The 17,284-nt window shown below is 36.0% G+C and overlaps 1 protein-coding gene across 4 annotated transcripts in view; it reads left to right on the forward strand.

The window, feature by feature from the left end:
• Positions 1–17,284, forward strand: part of COL11A1 (collagen type XI alpha 1 chain) — a 132,941-nt gene that overhangs the window by 44,274 nt on the left and 71,383 nt on the right. The window contains exons 6-19 of one of the 4 annotated variants that reach the window (XM_069023255.1): positions 2,072–2,188; positions 2,460–2,606; positions 2,799–2,894; positions 5,057–5,302; positions 7,890–7,952; positions 8,504–8,545; positions 8,902–8,964; positions 10,536–10,610; positions 11,924–12,007; positions 12,174–12,230; positions 14,689–14,742; positions 16,159–16,212; positions 16,327–16,380; positions 16,961–17,014. In XM_069023255.1, coding sequence (XP_068879356.1) covers positions 2,072–2,188; positions 2,460–2,606; positions 2,799–2,894; positions 5,057–5,302; positions 7,890–7,952; positions 8,504–8,545; positions 8,902–8,964; positions 10,536–10,610; positions 11,924–12,007; positions 12,174–12,230; positions 14,689–14,742; positions 16,159–16,212; positions 16,327–16,380; positions 16,961–17,014 — 1,206 coding nt within the window. Of the gene's footprint in view, positions 1–2,071; positions 2,189–2,459; positions 2,613–2,798; positions 2,895–5,056; positions 5,303–7,889; positions 7,953–8,503; positions 8,546–8,901; positions 8,965–10,535; positions 10,611–11,923; positions 12,008–12,173; positions 12,231–14,688; positions 14,743–16,158; positions 16,213–16,326; positions 16,381–16,960; positions 17,015–17,284 lie in introns of all 4 variants that reach the window. The other 3 variants (XM_069023256.1, XM_069023257.1, XM_069023259.1) reach the window with 3 other exon arrangements.

Consider the following 17,284-nt stretch of genomic DNA (forward strand, 5'->3'; position numbering starts at 1 on the left):
ATCCATGTGGTTCTTCCTTTACTTCCTTTTTGTGGCTGCTTGTGGTCTCCTAGAAGCTTGTCATTGCGTTTTCTTCTTTGAGTGGCAGTGGCACACTTCTTTAGAGACAAGCTGTATTGAGTTGCAGTTCCAGAACTGCACAAGACAGAAATGCTTTTGTACATCAACAGACCTCTCCATTTGTCACTGCTGTCCGTGAGGCCCATATAGGGCCAGTTATAGGTCAAACATGTTTCATTGACTTCACTGGGATTAGGACTGAATCTTAATTGGCTGAACAGGGAAAGAATAATCACATATTACCTACCCTGGTTAAGTCTAAAATGCTGCTGGTTTTGAAAAGTATAAATAGTATCAACTGTCTTTGGTAATGCAAAAGATACCACTGATGAAATCAAAGCATTGCTTACATTACATGAGGCAGATATAAAGTGCCCATATACTTCACAAAGAGGATATTCTCCACCTAAAATGGTATCTTGTTATTTAAATGTCATTTGAAGTGCTCTTATTAATGTGCAATATAGTTTTGAACGAGTACCAAAAGTATGTTACATCCTTTTTATATATTTATCAAATCTCATGACTAACCAGTTTATATGTGCCTGGGTAGAAATAATCAAAAGGACAATCAAGGAAAAAGCATCTGCCTTCTGAAAGATAATCTTCTTTTTAAGAAAAGCTGTTGATCATAGTAAGACTCTGAGGAGTCATAGGAGTAAAGTAATAGAAACCCATGTAAAAGGATTTTTAAGTGATTAAGGGCCTTTCAGCATTAGTCTTATACTTGCTGAGGAAATCAACTTCTATGCATTAAAATCATAAGTAAAAAATTGTATCAAAAAGCATTGCCAGAGGAAACAGTTAAACCAGGGTTTTCTATCAGATGGTAGAATATAGTTTGGAATATGGAGATCTATTTTAATCTCATATGTAATTTCTTCTAAAATGTCCATCTCTTTCTGATAATGGTGACATCTCTGAATCCTCAGACTCATTTGCAAGTGTAATGTACTGATTCTCTCTCTCATCAATATAAAGAAACAAACAGTATTGTCTTCATTTTACAGACAATGATGCTGACTTGAAACAAGAGAGAGGAGTTTTCAGAAGGGACAAGTTCACATGAGGCACATTAGAATATTTCTTCCTAAAGGGAAAGCAAACACTTTTCCAGACTCTGGCCACAATTCTGCCTTCTTTTGGCTCCCTGGGCACGTAAAGAGAACTGGTAGCAACAAGGAGACTGCTTTACTTTACTAGACCAACCAGTTCTTGCAGCTTCAAGCATGGTAGGAGTGAAAAGATAGTTTAAAGCTGCCCTTTCTTCTCAGCTGGGATGAATTGCACTTGGTGCACATAATACAGAGACCAGTATCTCCTTGGCACAGCCAAGAGTACAGCTCAGGAGTTCCTGGCTCCCTAGATTGGGCTCAGAACACTACACAAGCCAATTCTAAAGCTACTTGCTCTTGTAAAAATTTTATGTGCCAAATCTTCATTTGATAAAAATTATAGAAACAGAGTTGTTTCTATACAGCGGTGAGGCATTTGCTCAGGAAATTTATACCACGGAGCTGCCCTGGTTTTCAAACACAACATCAAACAAGAGGAAGATAGCCATGTGTACTTGTGAGCTGTGGCCTCTTTCCTCTATCTGACATTATTTATTCATGTCAGATATTGGCATCTCTGCTCTTCTGGTCACCTGAAAAAAATACAGGTAAAAGAGGCATTACTTAAAATTTAAAGATGAAATAAATACATAGTTTCAAAAGATCTGTTGGTGCTCCCAGTAATCAAAATTATACTGGATTCTTCTTTGCAGTCCAATGAAAGAGAGGCTTTTTCCTGGCATTACTACTTATTTTTTACTACTTTTGTACTGTGCTTTGAAAGAAATAAGAAATCGTGAGGTTTTTTCCCCAAATGAATAATTACATTGAATTGTTCATACTGCCTTTTGTTAAACTTTATTCCTAAGTAAAGGTTAAGATACTTTCCAGTATTGCTAATCTAGTTTGCTACCACTAACATGGGAATGCCTGATATTTTTCCATTTGCAATGTAGTACACACCAGAAGATTTTATCGAATATGACTATGAGTATGGGGATGCAGATTATAAAGAAACTGATTCTGTAACAGAGGGACTCCCACTGTTTGAAGAGACAGTAGCACAAACAGAGGTAACAGAATCTGATCTGTTTGTTGTGTGGTGTCCAGCTGTCCCCTACCATATGGTTTGTCAATTTGTGCCTTCTGTATATAAGCTTAATGCTTTCCTCTCACTCATTTCTTTACTTTGTAGCTGTAACCCTTGCTTTCAGTTAGAGATGGAAGGTCTCACGGCTGACAGCATTCATCTTGCATTTGGTTACCATTCTTTCATTCACCCTTTCTCATATTTCTTTTCATTTTATTTATGTTTTCCCATTCCATCTTTCATAACGTTCACAGAAAAAGAAAGCCATGGTCAAAAAGAAGAAGAGGACAGTGGCCGCTAGCTCAAAGGACAAACCTCAAAAGGCCACAACAAAAAAATCTGAAAAATATGCATCCAAGAAGAAGAAAAGTTATCAAGCAGCAACAAAAGGCAAACTAGGGGTAAAGGTAGCCAAGAAATAATCAAGATCTTTCCCAGACCAAGACTGGAAGATCTTTGATAATAAGAAAAAAATTTACCTAACCCCACTAGATGAATACATCTGGCTAATACCATAACCTGAATAACAGCAAAACCTCTTGAATTTTTCATACGGGATTTTTTTTAATAATGTCCTTCTTTTTTCATATTAGGCCAACGTTATTGATGGATTTCAAGATTATAGCATAGCTGAAAATGACTATGGACCCCAGACAGAAGCTCCCTCCAGAACTACTGAAGCAAATGAGGTAGTAAGAAGTCTCGAGAAAATACTTGTTACACCAGCTGTCAGTCATTAAAAAAGTACAAATGCATTTTAAAAGGATGGATTTCTATGTCAAAGTTACAAACTCTACCAGCACTTAATGTGATTTTATGCTTCCTCAGCCAATATCAGAAGCTAGAGTTTTCTTGGGCAGAACTCGCATTAATTCTGTAGAGATCTGCTGAACCTTCACTCTGCAGAGTGCGTGATTCTGGACATAATTCAGTGATGTATGGTGTGGGAACGTAGTTTTGCTGCTTCCAGTGTGGGTGTGAATGGAGCTATGTCTAGCATAAACTAGGTTAACTATCAGACATAGTCCCCGTAATAGGAAGTGGAGTCTCTAATTTTTCCTGTAATTTTTAAGGTGCAGCATAAAAAGAACCTAACACAAGACAAAGCATGGCTACCACCATAGCAGCATGTGGAAGCTGAGTCAGAAACCGTTGGTTTTTTTTCATAGTTCTTCAGCTACCAAAACCAAATTGTTTGATTTTTACTTGTTCTATTCAAAAGAAACATTATATTTTGAACTGTCAAAAAAGATAAAATTATGATTTTGACTTATGTCAGAAAACACATTTCTAGAAAGCCACAATAACCGGTCTAAACATTATTTTGTTAAAATTGCTGCACCTAAGACAGTGCTGCATTAATATGTTTGCATATTAATTAATGCTAGTGTTAGAAAAATGATGGCAGATTTTAAGAAATATTGTTCTCATTTTTCTTTTACCTTTTCCTTTCATAATTAAGATTGTTGCTTAAAAGATGTACAAAACTCCCCCTCTCCCCTTCCCCTGAATATTTGAAAAAAGAGTCCCCATTTGTTCTATGGTTTTTCTCGTATGTATCTTAGAAAGTGAAGGTGAATTAAGGTGTTTTACTCATTTTGCTGTAAAGCATTCTTATGTTGAGTCTCATGTTTGCTTCTCACAAGTTGATCAACAAATGTATCTAAATCATTCCGTTTCCTGGGCAATTTTAAGCTGATTTTACAATAGTAGAGGTGCAATGAGGTAGATCCAAAGTGCTAAATGCTCTCCTTGGTGACAGCATTGCTTCATAAAGGTAAAATTTGGCTTAGAATTGGTTCAGATCTGTGTTTATTCCAGCTGTAAGGCAAAGTCATACTCCTGTAACTAATGGAATTCGGCAATTGTTAAATCAGAATCTGGACTTCTATTTTAACTGCAATATATTTCAGTATCATTATTAGATCAAGATTTTTTAATTACACTGGATGTTGATTAGCTTCTGAATATTTTCAAGATCATACTACTTCATATTGTCTGATTATTTAGAACATCATATTGTATTAGCAGTATCTGAACTTCTATTTCTTTCAAAATTACCCTGTCAAAAGACCTCTGTAATAGAATAAAGCAATCCTCCTTTATTTCACAAATGGTTTTGTACATCTCAAATATAGCATTCTTTTAAACTGCTTTAGTGCTTTTAAGTTGTTTGCTTGGTTTGACAGCTTACATACTTTAAGATGAAAGCTTAAATTTCAGAAATACTAAAATTAATCTGAATTGTACTGGTGGAAATTTGACTCAGAAAATATGTGAATTACCATGACACACATGAGTCATGGCTTTTACCGATAAATAAACTTCAAAATCATTAACTAGAGAAAAGAAGTTTAGCTCAGCATTGGTATTTATAGACAGAAAATAATGAAAAAGGCTGGGCTTAACTAAAGTGATGCTTGCACCTCCTCCACATTGCTGTTGTAAAAAGATCTGAACTTATTCACTGCTCATTGCATATGTTCATTCATGATTGCTTGTAAGAGTGAAACCAAGCAGTGAAATTCAGCTATATTTGGCACTAAAGTAACATTACGCAAGCAGTACACATAATACTGCATATATTGAACTCAGTGGTTTTGGAAATAAAAAACCAAAGCATATGAAAACATTACTTCTTTGTACTACTTATACAAAGATCTTTTAATTACTCTGAAAGGCTGAACTTCCATTCCTTCAGACTCTAATTAAAAGACAATATGCTGTAGTTCTACTGTTCTTTCTTCTTTTGACAAGTCATCATGGTGGATCAGCGTATGCTTACATTGCTTTACTAACAATAACCCACATATTCCTCCTATTCCCAAATCTTTGCTACTGATATGAATAGCAAAATCCTGTTGAAGAAGTATTTGCTGAAGAATACATAACTGGAGAGGATTATGATAAAAAAACTGAGGCAACTGAATATGGAAGCAGAGGAGTAGACCCCAGTGAATCTGATCTGCTGGTAGATGGAGATTTAGGAGAATATGATTTTTATGAATATAAAGAATATGAAGACAAACCAACTGATTCCACTAATGAGGAGTTTGGTCCAGGTGTTCCTGCAGAGACTGATATCACAGAAACGAGCGTAAGTGGACTGGAGGCATAATGCAGATTAATTTAATTTAGTAATTCTTTTATAATTACACAGTCTCAGAACTGCACATACCCTGATCCAGAGTTTCTTGTACATATTAGATATATTCTTGTTTCCGATAGCCTTTGTATCAAGGCCATCCTCTTGTTTTAGTAATCTTGAACTTTTTATCTTTATTAAACGTAAGATTTTTTGTCTCATTTGCTGAAGGGAGTAAGGGAGGGCTGAAGATGGGAGGTAAAGGAAAGAGGAGGTGGAATTAAAAAATAAATGTTAAAATGAACAGTTTTAAAAATCTTTCTAAACTAGAGCTAAAGCTGGAAAGAACATAAGTTCTAATGCAGGTACAAGTGCTGTAAATAATATTTTTATATGATTACCTTAAGAAGTTGATATGCATATAAGTGTCTAGAATCCCATGGCTTTTGCTGCTTTCCAAGAAGAAAATTCATAAGTGGGAAGGTTAAGGCCTGAAGCCTTTCATGAAAATAAGCTTAGTTAATGGTGACAGATTTATGGTCTTGCAGAAGTGATTTAACAGCTCGGTTTATATAAAGATAGGATGACATGGTGGATCCTGTGAATCATGCTCTTCATTCTGAGTTTTATAGCTCTCTTTCCCTCTAACTTAATCACAGGCTAAACAGCAAGGTTTAAACTTTCCTTTAGTTGTGCCAAGGTCCTTGTTTACCAGTTTATCAGTTGCAGAAGCTGCAAAGAAAACTAATATGGCTAAGACTGGAAGGAAAAAAAATCCCATTTGGATTTTTTAGTTAGGAAGACCTTGAATATAGTAGAAAAAGAGAATTTTGTTTGCACGATTTGCTCAGTCTTATCTTTATTTTCTCCTCACAAAGTCAAAACTTCAGTTTACAGAGGATCCAAGAAATAACAGCAAATGCTGTGAGGTTGCTTTTCCCTGCCAACCTTGAAACCCATCCTTCTGTATTTCATTTACCGCTCCTTTCTAAACCCTGTTGGGGTCATTGTATCTTTTAATGATCTTTATCTGTGCCATGTGATACAAGTGTACTCTTTTCCTTCTAGCCCAGATGGGGACACTGTGGCAGAATGACACAGAAAAGGTCGGATTATCTGTGAAGCAAAGAGCCCATAAGGCACCGTTTGTGCCTGCATTAAGCAAATGGCTGTGTAGCCTCTATCCCCTGGTGTAAATTTCAACTTAAAATGCCTTGATACAAAGCTGAAGGAGTCAGGAATCTTGAATTAGAACACAGGCTCTGGTCTGTGCAAGCTTATTACAGTTCTCATCTGCTGAACCAGAGATATGTCATTTTCCTTTGACATGTGGATGTATTTAGAATAACTGAAGTTCTACCTATGATAAAAAAAGCAAGATATAAAATACTCAGTATCTGGGAACTTTCAAAAAGGGGAAATATTTCCAAAGATGGAGACCCTGATGTAATTTTTTTACTAGTAATTTATATTAATATAATAAAACATGATTGTCTATACCTCTTGCTAGTTGATTTTTATGAACTACCAATGGGTTTATGAACATCATTACTAGTGAGATCTGTGCCTTTATAAATCAATGCAAAATGCACAGTCCATGAATCTAAGTCTCTGTTTTTCCATTCCAAAATATTTCATATTGAAATACTGTAACATTATCCTTACTATTCTTACTAATCCCCAGCTATTTTAGAGTAAATGTTGAATCACTCTACTGAAATAATAGCATTTCAAATTTTAAACTGATCAGAACTTAATTTCTAGTGGATATGTTAGCAATGAAGAGAGGTACTTCCGAAGAAAAATACAATATCTCATGGTTTGAAAAAAAAATCAGGTTTGTTTTTCTTTGTTTGAAACTTGAATCTGTTTCTTCCATTAGTATGTGTTATTGACATAGTGTTTTAGGTACTTCTGCTACCTTAATCCTGAACCCAAAACTTCCTGTTGAGCTGGTCCTCAAAGAACTTGGCAGTTGATGCTAATTCATGTAGGGAGGAGGCATAATTGGTTATCCATGAAATATTCTGTAGTGTTCACAGTGGCACTTAGCTCCCTTCTCATTTATGCCATGAAATCACAGACCCTTCTCCGATTACTTTACATGTTGTGGATGTCTAGTGAAGGAAATTAGGAGTTTGAAAGGTACTGTCTGTATTGGACCAAGGGATCTTTCTTTCCATCTTACTTTAGGCTGCTAAATTCGTAAACCCATGGAGAATAATTGTTAACTGCTAAGAAGATTTCCAATCAAATAAGAAAAGAAACAATGTTGTGACTTGCACACGGAAGTTTTAGATTCTAATACCAAAGTCCTAATGTAAAGCATGGGATACACACTCATGGGATGCACATGTCATTCAAAAAGTGCAAATTAACAATATCCAATAATTGAGAAAGCATGCATACGGTTTTTGCATTTTCATTTCTCATGTATTAAATATTTTTTATTTATATGATTTGTACCTGTGATGTATTTTTTATAGCACAGGCCAATTCCAGCTTTAGCTTTCAGTTACAGGTTGCTGCAATTCTTTATTGTACCAGTTCCTTAGACCTTATACTTATTTCCATTTTTGGTGTTGTTTTTACTGGCCAGGTGACAGGACATGGGGCTTATGGAGAAAAAGGCCAGAAGGGAGAACCAGCTGTGATTGAACCTGTAAGTACAAATGCCAGGAAGTTTTCTGTAGTACTGTATAACATTTATACACTGTTAATGCATCATTATCAAACACTGTTGTTCATGATAGGATGACAGCATCCACATTGTCCATGATCTCTGAAACAGTCCCAGTAATGTGGATGGTATAAAGTGATTACCAACAATGGCCTGTTCCAGCTACTCCTTCGGTTACACGAAGGACGAACCACATATTCCTTAAAAAAGGAGAGTCTTCTTGTGCAGAGGAAAACAGAGCATTGATGTGATCTTCAGGCCATCTAGTAACTACACCTTGGACAGATCTACCCAGATAACATTCAGCTTAGGCACAGGTAATACTGTCACTACAGGTTTCATCAAGGGCAAGGAAGTCTTCCTCACCATTAATGTCACGCAACAATTCAGATTCTCATTCTAGTTACTGTAGAGAAAAGATTCCTGGAAAAGTTTATCAAAACACTAAGAAATGTTCACTAGTTCAGCTAAAAAGATTTTTTATGTTTTTCTACAAAATAATGAATTGAATGTTGTCTTTCATCCACCCCTAGGGTATGCTCATTGAAGGACCACCGGGACCAAGAGGACCTGCTGTAAGTAGATTAATCACAATTTCCTTTATTGCATTTGATTTATCCACTGTGCTTTTCTATTTATGAGTTAACACGATATTGGTCTTATTATGGTTCCCAAATGTATATCAAACTTAGCAGTTTTAGAAGGGAATAGAAAAGAACCATCTCTAGCCTTTTCAGTGACAGCATGCTACAAGCTGAGGGCACATGAAAATCAAAGTTTTGAATGTTGACTATAAATCTTTGTAAGAAAAAACAATATGCTGCCTAATAAATTATTTTATCCAAATATGTGCTCATCATAACTTTCCAGAGAAAAAATAGTTCAGAAGTCTGCAAGCAGTCAGCATAATTATGTCATTCTTTTTCTATAGGGTCTTACAGGTCCCCCAGGTCTACAAGGTCCTGTTGGTCCTCCTGGTGACCCTGGTGAAAGGGTAAGTCAACAAACAGATTATCCCATGCATTCATGAGATACCTTGCACTAATTGCTAGAAGGGTGAGTTAGATCCTGATCTGAAAAAGATCCACATAAGTTAGAAACATCAGTAGAACTGAGGCTGATTCATTCAGCTAAGCAAATCAACTGAGAATCTGGACAAACATTTTTTTAGGGGTAGAAATATGTGCTGTAAATACACGAAGATGTTCTCGTTTGTATTTTTCTGTTCTGATGTGTTTTGAAATATATTAAAGTAATAGATACAAACATTTCATATGAATTTGATTGAATTTTTAAAAAATCAATATGGCCTCAGTTATAATATGTACAAATATAGAGAAAAACAAGCTTTGCAGAATCAAAACGTGGGAATATTGAAACTGATGGACAATGTTTAGATTGTCTTGGAAGGATTTATTGGCCATATTAAATAATATATGGCTTGACAAACCTATCCAGTCATGAAACTAGTTAAAATTTAGGCTGTTGTTTTAGTCTTCACATTCTTGTAACCCTTTTCTTACTGCCACCACCAACACAATTTTAAAACAGCCTAAACATACTTATTTGAGGAAAATATGCTACTGAAAGACTTTCCTGTGTTTTGTGAGAGATAATTTACTGATGAATCCAGCATGTTCATGCTGTATTTATGTATACATGACATTGAGAAGATGCTATCACTTCACTGTATAATGAGATAATATTAAAATCCCAACAATGCTTTATTTTGCTAGTAAGTCAGCATCCACACTTCTTTCATATTTCTGTCCTGTAGATTAACTAAATATTCCATAATTTGAATTTATAAAATGGGAATTCTAACACACAGTAATGGAATAACTACCGACAGTACTCAGAATTGTAACTGGCTGCTTACTGAATTCATCATAAGGAAATTCTTGACTGAGCACGTCATGTGCCGGTCATGGACCAGACACGACACAAATATATAATTGCAGCAATTAGGCTGGAAGGAGAATGGATTGAGAGCAGCCCTGCAGAGAAGGACTTGGGGGTGTTGGTGGACAAGAAGCTTGACATGACCCAGTAACATACACTTGCAGCCAACCGTATCCTGGCTGCATGAAAGAAGCGTGACCAGCAAGTCAAGGGAGATGGTTCTGCCCCTCTGCCACTCTTGTGTGCCTCTTCTATGAAAACAGGCTGAGCTGGGGGGAAGGCTGCAAGAAAGGTGGAGAGAGACTTTTTACAAGGGCCCATAGTGATAGGAGTAGGGGGAAGGTTATTAAATGGAAAGAGAGCAGGTTTAGATTAGATATTGGGAAGAAATTCCTTATGCTGACAGTGGTGAGGCCCTGTAACAGGCTGCCCAGATGGCTGCACCATCCCTGGAAGTGTTCAAGGCAGGGTTGGATGGGGCTTTGAGCTACCTGCTCTAGTGAAAGGTGTCCCTGCCCAGGGCAGGGAGGTTGAAACTAGATCTTTAAGGTCTTTTCCAAGCCATTCTGTGTGTGTAAATTTATGTAAGTGACTCAAAAGGTTTATCTTACATAACTATCTTTTTGTTCTCATCTTTTTTCTCTCATGTCTTTTTTCTCTTAGGGTCCACCTGGTCGCCCTGGTCTTCCTGGTGCTGATGGTTTAGCAGGTCCCCCAGGTACCATGTTAATGTTGCCGGTAAGTTATGGTTACAGGGTAAGCAGCCTATGAAAAGTGCAAGTGTCTTTCAAGAAATGTATAGGTATTTTCTTTTTTCATCCAATTTTGTCTGTGGAATGAGAGAATGATATAACATTTCTTTTATGGTGTAAGCATTTGAAATTCATTTATATGGTGCCTTCTTGTTTCCTAAAAAACCCATATGCTTTAGCTCCTGCATGGCTGCCAGATTGGAACCTACATTAATGAATGACAGACACTGAAAACCACCTTATATTTTTAACAGTAACTATATTTTGCTACTATATGTCCTAAACAACGAGTTTACTGTTGTACAGAGGGCCTGTGCTCCCAACAGGCTTGTGCGCTTTCAAGTCTCATTGACATGGAGATTTTTAAGTATTCCATGCTTAAAATTGGACTTCAGTGTCCTCTTTGAAGAGTCAGTGCATCCTTTGAATAGAAATATATGCACATAGCCAGCTCTGCTCCCACTGGAGTCAAAGCAAAACACCATCTGTTTTAGCAGGTGGAGGAACAAGCCCAAAGCTGTTAAAGTATCTTGTAGCACTGGGATACGAAAAGAGCTGTGTGCTTGGAATTAATTATTCCTAACTGTGTGTATGGATGCAAAAGATCCATGTCAACTCTGGGCATGAGCAAACTGGACAAACTGCTGTGGGCAGTGCAAGATTCATGGCCCTGACACCCAGTGTGCCAATGCCATACCTTTGCAAAGCTGCATTTCTTGTTGCAGCCAAGCGTTTCTGCATCATTGCAAAGCCTTTGCCAGCAGCTTCATCAGCAATAACAGTCCAGGAACACAGGAATGAGCACTTAAATTTTTATTTTGTAACTTATTTTGAAATTGTCAGAAATTACAGAAAACTGTTTTATTTTAGATACCAAACATTTTTCAAATTTGTGTCTGCCTTGAATTAAATTGCTTTTTTAATGTGGGTAGCTACCAATGTATAGAGAATTAATGAATTTTGGTACATATTTTTATTGAAATTTTTCAGGAAATCTAAGTGTATTTTTGGCCTCCTTTTTAAATAAACAAGCAAACAAATGGAAATCAAAATTCTATGAAATCAGGAAAATATTTGCTCATAAGGGATTAAATTTAGACTTCAGTTCTAAACTATCACCAATTACTTAATACTTGTGCTGGATCCAGTGGCCTCCATGCAGCCATCTTCTGAAGTTAGTGGAATGAACTAAAGACTCTGACCTTGTGTCTTTGAAGTGGCTTGCACTATTGCAGCAAGTAAGAAGTATGATTTAGATTTGATAAATTCTAAATCCTTTCCTTGTTTTGATACTTGCAGTTCCGCTTTGGTGGAGATGGTGAGAAGGGCCCAACAATCTCAGCGCAGGAAGCTCAAGCACAAGCGATTCTTCAGCAAGCTAGGGTGAGCACAAGGAGCCAAAAGCTAATTTGTTTTCAATTCTGCAGGATGTGAAGTCAAAGATGTGGGGTATTTGCTAACACATTCATAAAGCATGTTAGTATAGAATATGTATGCTGGCTGGCAGCTTTTTCTTGACACCTGTTGTTCTGCTTGTTTGTTTCCTCAGATTGCTATGAGAGGTCCACCTGGTCCTATGGGACTCACTGGAAGACCAGGTCCTGTGGTATGTACACAAAACAGGGGGACACATTTAAGAACATGATAATGTAACCCATGGATCTCATTCTGGCCCTGCCTACATATCTGTATTTATACTTATTTTGTATTATTTGAAATTAATATTATATAATTAAAGCTATAGTTTGTATTCTTATTCAAGGTCTGCAATGTAACCTAAATACTAAATGAGTTTTTATTGTAGATTTTGTGGTGTTCAGATAGAGCATACTGGTGGACTTACAAAATTAGTGAATAGTTTTACATAAATAATTAAATATGCCTCTACAGTCAATCATCTCTGTAATACTACTAATACAATTTCTTGTAGTAAATAGGAAACTCTAAAGAAAGTTTCTAAAGCAAGGATGTGCAGAATCACTTTCGCTCAGTATTTAAGCTGAATCTGAAAAGTTTTTAAGAGGCATTCCTATAAGCAATTAAGAGCCACAGATTTCTAAAAGAGTTCTATTTTTTTATTTCACTCCTGAATTTGACTCAACTGCTAACACCAAATGATCTGCAAATGGCCGTATGGATGTTAAAATATCTTAGTATTTATATGGAGTGTGTACACTTGTATTTTTAAGCAGATCCATACAAGAGCAATTCTTTTCTAGAGTAATTCTTTCAAAGTAAATAGTTGCTACCAAGGAGAGGATCTGGCTCACAGACTCCTGATTCATCACAATTAGGTATGCAATACTTACAAAGAGCCAGATATATTTGGTTTATTTAACAAACTCACACACTATTTTCAGGAGTGTATTTAATTCAAGTGACCTGCAGGATAACATTGAGTCTATACAGACAAAAATGTGGAACTGCTGTAAGCAGAGAGTGTTTTGTAAAGGCTGGCATCATACTGACAGTGGGTTGTATACCTTTAGCAGAGGTACAGCCTGGCTTCATACTTGTGCTTTTGTGTTTTAAAAGCCTTCATGTAATCCTGTATGCAAAGTTCAACAAATTAATAATATTAATAGTTGTTTTGCTTCTAAACCACCAGGAGGCTCTAGAAATCCAACTCTTTGATCTAGAAACATTTTTCACCTACAGTTCCAAAAGCAAGTTTCTTGGTCTGTAAATTGTTTTTCTGAGCAGCTTCTTTTAAGAATGAAAAAGTTGGAGCTTTTACTCTTTATATGAATTTTATTTTTCTAAAGAGTTTAAAAACTCTTTATGTTAATTGTAAATTTTTTTAAATTTTATTTTATTAATTAGTAGCCAATAAGATACATTAGTAACATATTAGTTACTAAAACTCAAACAGAGCAGTGTCAAAGCCCCAGTCTAGCATTAGGTTTGTCTGGTGTTCATATTCTTAGTTAACATAGCACAAAAAATAAATGTCTGCCTACAGATATTAAATGTAATCAATTATATTAATTAAAGCAGAGCTTACATCAGAGAAACCCCAAGAGAGAGTCACCACCTACCAAAATCAATCTTCTCTCCACTGCCAGTACCAGTTTGGGATCTGATTTTCAGTTTGCTTAGGACTTGAATCAATACCTGCAAGGTCAGTGGGGATCTTTCCACTCCAAGATGTGAGACTCAGCACTAAACCAAGCCATTAGATTACTTCTTTCTTCCAATGTTGACATAGAAGGATTATCAATTTTCAAAGGTCTGCAACATTTGTTTCATACTAAATACATACATTGGGTCACAACCTGTTTCAAAGGTCAAAAATGCAAGTATTCTTTTGCACACAATAACAAACTCCTGTACCATCTTTCCCTGGGACTGTATTCTATGTGTGCATGCCAAGACTTTTTTGGCTTATTTTGTCTGTCTTTGTGAGACCACTATCTTACTTTCAATAGTTCTGCCCCTGATTCCATGCACAGTATGGATGAATATCTGGTTTAGGTCTGTTTATGATTAAAATTTACTCTTAAAATCTATATCTTCATTTCATAATAATACAGAGATGTAGTTAAATAGATTCGCCACTTCTTGTGGGCCAGATGCACAAAGGACTTAATTAAAACATCACTGAGGTTCATTACAAGATTAGACAGGGTATTTTTCATTGACTGTAGTGATCTTTGGATTGAACTTTGAGACTGTTATTTTCTAGACAACACAGAAATAAAGGTAAATAAGACAGGCCTTCATCCCTGTCTTATTCCCTGCAATAGATGCACTTCTGATTGCACTACTTATGTTCTTAATGTGCTCATACTTAGCTCTCAAATACTAATATAGAACAAAGAGTTACCTTTGTTCGCATTCAAATCCATGGGAGTTTTCTTTGGTAAGAGAAGTATTTCTGCCCAGTGTTTAGACAATGATACATCAAGGTATATCTGTAGATACAAATGGTGATTTCGCACCTTCTGATGAATAGAGGATTATTTGTTATTTCTTCCTGTAATTCATGTATGGAAATAGAAAGTAACTAATTTAAAGAGGCTTTTGTATACTTGAACAATATATGTTGGTTTTTTTTCATCAAGGGTGGACCTGGAGCAGCAGGTGCTAAGGGTGAAAGTGGTGAACCAGGTCCCCAGGTACAATAATATTCCCTGTTATGTCTGAGCATGTTTTATCTTTAAGAAAATGTGTTCATATCAATTAGAAGAAATCAATCAATTATATGCTTCCTGCATGCAATTGAAGAAAAATATCCTTCATGATACTATCTTATAAATTCAATTGCTTGATCAATATTAAAATCATAGTTAAAATCAATAGCTTGATTGTTCATTCTGAAATATGAAAGTAACAGTATTTGTATAACAAAGAACAATTATCACTTGAAAACCTGTTTTAATGTTGTCACTTCAGGCTCTTTTTTCTGTGCAATAATCTTATGTTAGTCTGCAACTGGATGACCTTGGGCTCTGAACTTATCAGATCTCATTAGGTGAGGGAGGTTGAATTTAGTTGGTATTTAAACAGGCTATTTTCAAGAAAGATGTGACATAGCAGGAATAAGTCTTTAGGAATCAGTGCATGCTTTGCTTCTCAGCTTACTACTATATAGACTTCTCTGCAGTGATGTCAAAGAGCACTGAAACACATGGAAATCTTTCAGCTTAAACCTAAAAGCAATAAGGAGATTGTGGAAGAAATCATGAAAGAAGTATCCAGAACAATGATTTTGCCAGATCTCAAGTAGTATCATGGATTTGATACATGACTAAGTGCCTGTAAAACTGTACATGGATACTTACAGTAGAAAAATAAAACAATTAAAAAAGAAAAGAAAAAAGCATTCTGAACATCTGGTCAGTCTTTCAGTTTGCTTACTTACATTTTTAATGTTTTTTCATTTCCTACACAATATTTTTGGATGGCTTGTCCTTACCGTTGCTTTTTTTCACCTGAAAATGTATTTGGATGGGGGATGAGAAAATTTCCACAGTCACACCCATACAGTCTTCAGTGAAAGTTACATATGTTTGGAAACTGGAATGTTTTTTCAGTCTGGGGTAATTTGGTCTCTCTCTAGTTAAACCCGTGTTGTGTAAAGCTGAGACAGCATGTGAGCTCTTTACTAGCACTCTTTACTCATGTTTGTGTATAAGTTAGGGATCTGAAATAAGCACTCTTTTGTTTTCATTAAATAATTATAATGGGACTAAAATAATTTTGGCATGAGAGGAAGAAGGTTTTTCAAACTAGAGGACTGAGATCTTTAAAGCCATGAAAAGAATGTAGAAAATTACATGTTAAAAGGATGACTTATGCCATGTATAGTGCCATCTCATAAAAACTGGTGTTAAAATTGGTAGTGCTAAGGCCAGTTTGGATGCCCATGTACTTTTAAAACTAATGGGAATCTGGGAACACGAACCCATGTCCTAGGGAAAATAATTCAGCTTTATGTAGAAAAAACATCTTACCTTGTTCTTGAGTTGAGGTTTTAACTAGCTTTTTGCTGACATTAATGTGATTCTAAGAATTACCCTCTTTAAATTCAGGGTCCTCGTGGTGTCCAAGGTGCCCCTGGTCCAAGTGGAAAAGCTGGTAAAAGGGTAGGTAGCATATAGATCGGTTCAGCTCTGGGTAAATAGTTTTTATTTAAATGTATTTAAATATTATCTGATTCTGTGGCATTTTCAAATGTTTGCCCCTTTGGGTTTTTGCAGGGACGTCCTGGAGCTGATGGTGCCAGAGGAATGCCAGGAGAACCTGGTGCAAAGGTAAATAATAATGAGACCTGAGGCTTTATTTCAGTCTTGGAACAGGCTGGACAGATTTTATGTAGGTACCACAGTTTCATCCAGGCAAATCCAAAATTCTTCTCTCAAGTGAAAATACTGAGGTTTCAGATAGCTGGGTCAGATGCAAGAGCTGAGAATGAATCATCCATTTAAAATATGGTAATTAATGGTAATTCCTAGTAGTGTGACCTTGAAGAAACTTGATTCTTGGGGCATGATTTCCCTCTCTCTGAGTCAGTTTCTAGTTACAGAGTATCAGTAAAAGTAGTCAGTTCTGCAGCTTCAAAGTGCAGCTAGAATCAAGCTTTTCATTTCAATGTGAAAATTCATTTTATAAATACCATAACTACAGCATAGTGAAAAAGCTGTGTCATCTTCTCTTGCTACAATTTGTAGAATCAAATTTTGTGAGTTTGATCTATATGCTCACCCCCATGTTGTTTCATTCAGTAACAAAATTCTACATATAACCAAGGGTAGAAATTAACTTTTAGGGGGAAGGCACTATTTATTCAGACAATGTAACACTCATTTACTTATTCTGTGATTTCTTTCCTAGGGTGACAGAGGATTTGATGGTCTTCCTGGTCTCCCTGGTGACAAAGGTAACCGGGTAAGAAGAAAAATATGTACATTTATACAAGACCAAACTAATACTGTCCCAGAAATAATATGTTATTCATTAGGAAGAGCACTAAGGACTGAGGCGAAAGTTAAAACAGAATGTCAGCTTTTTCACACTACAAATAATATCTGTACTATCAGGCAATATATTCCTTGTAAAATTTTTGAGTAATGTCAATCAGTATACAAGAAATATACATATTTATAATTTAAATGTATTTGCAGAATTTAGATCACATCTTCAGTTAGGTTTTGCTCT

This window comes from Aphelocoma coerulescens, chromosome 8 (assembly GCF_041296385.1).
Source record: "Aphelocoma coerulescens isolate FSJ_1873_10779 chromosome 8, UR_Acoe_1.0, whole genome shotgun sequence".
Lineage (NCBI taxonomy): Eukaryota > Metazoa > Chordata > Aves > Passeriformes > Corvidae > Aphelocoma > Aphelocoma coerulescens.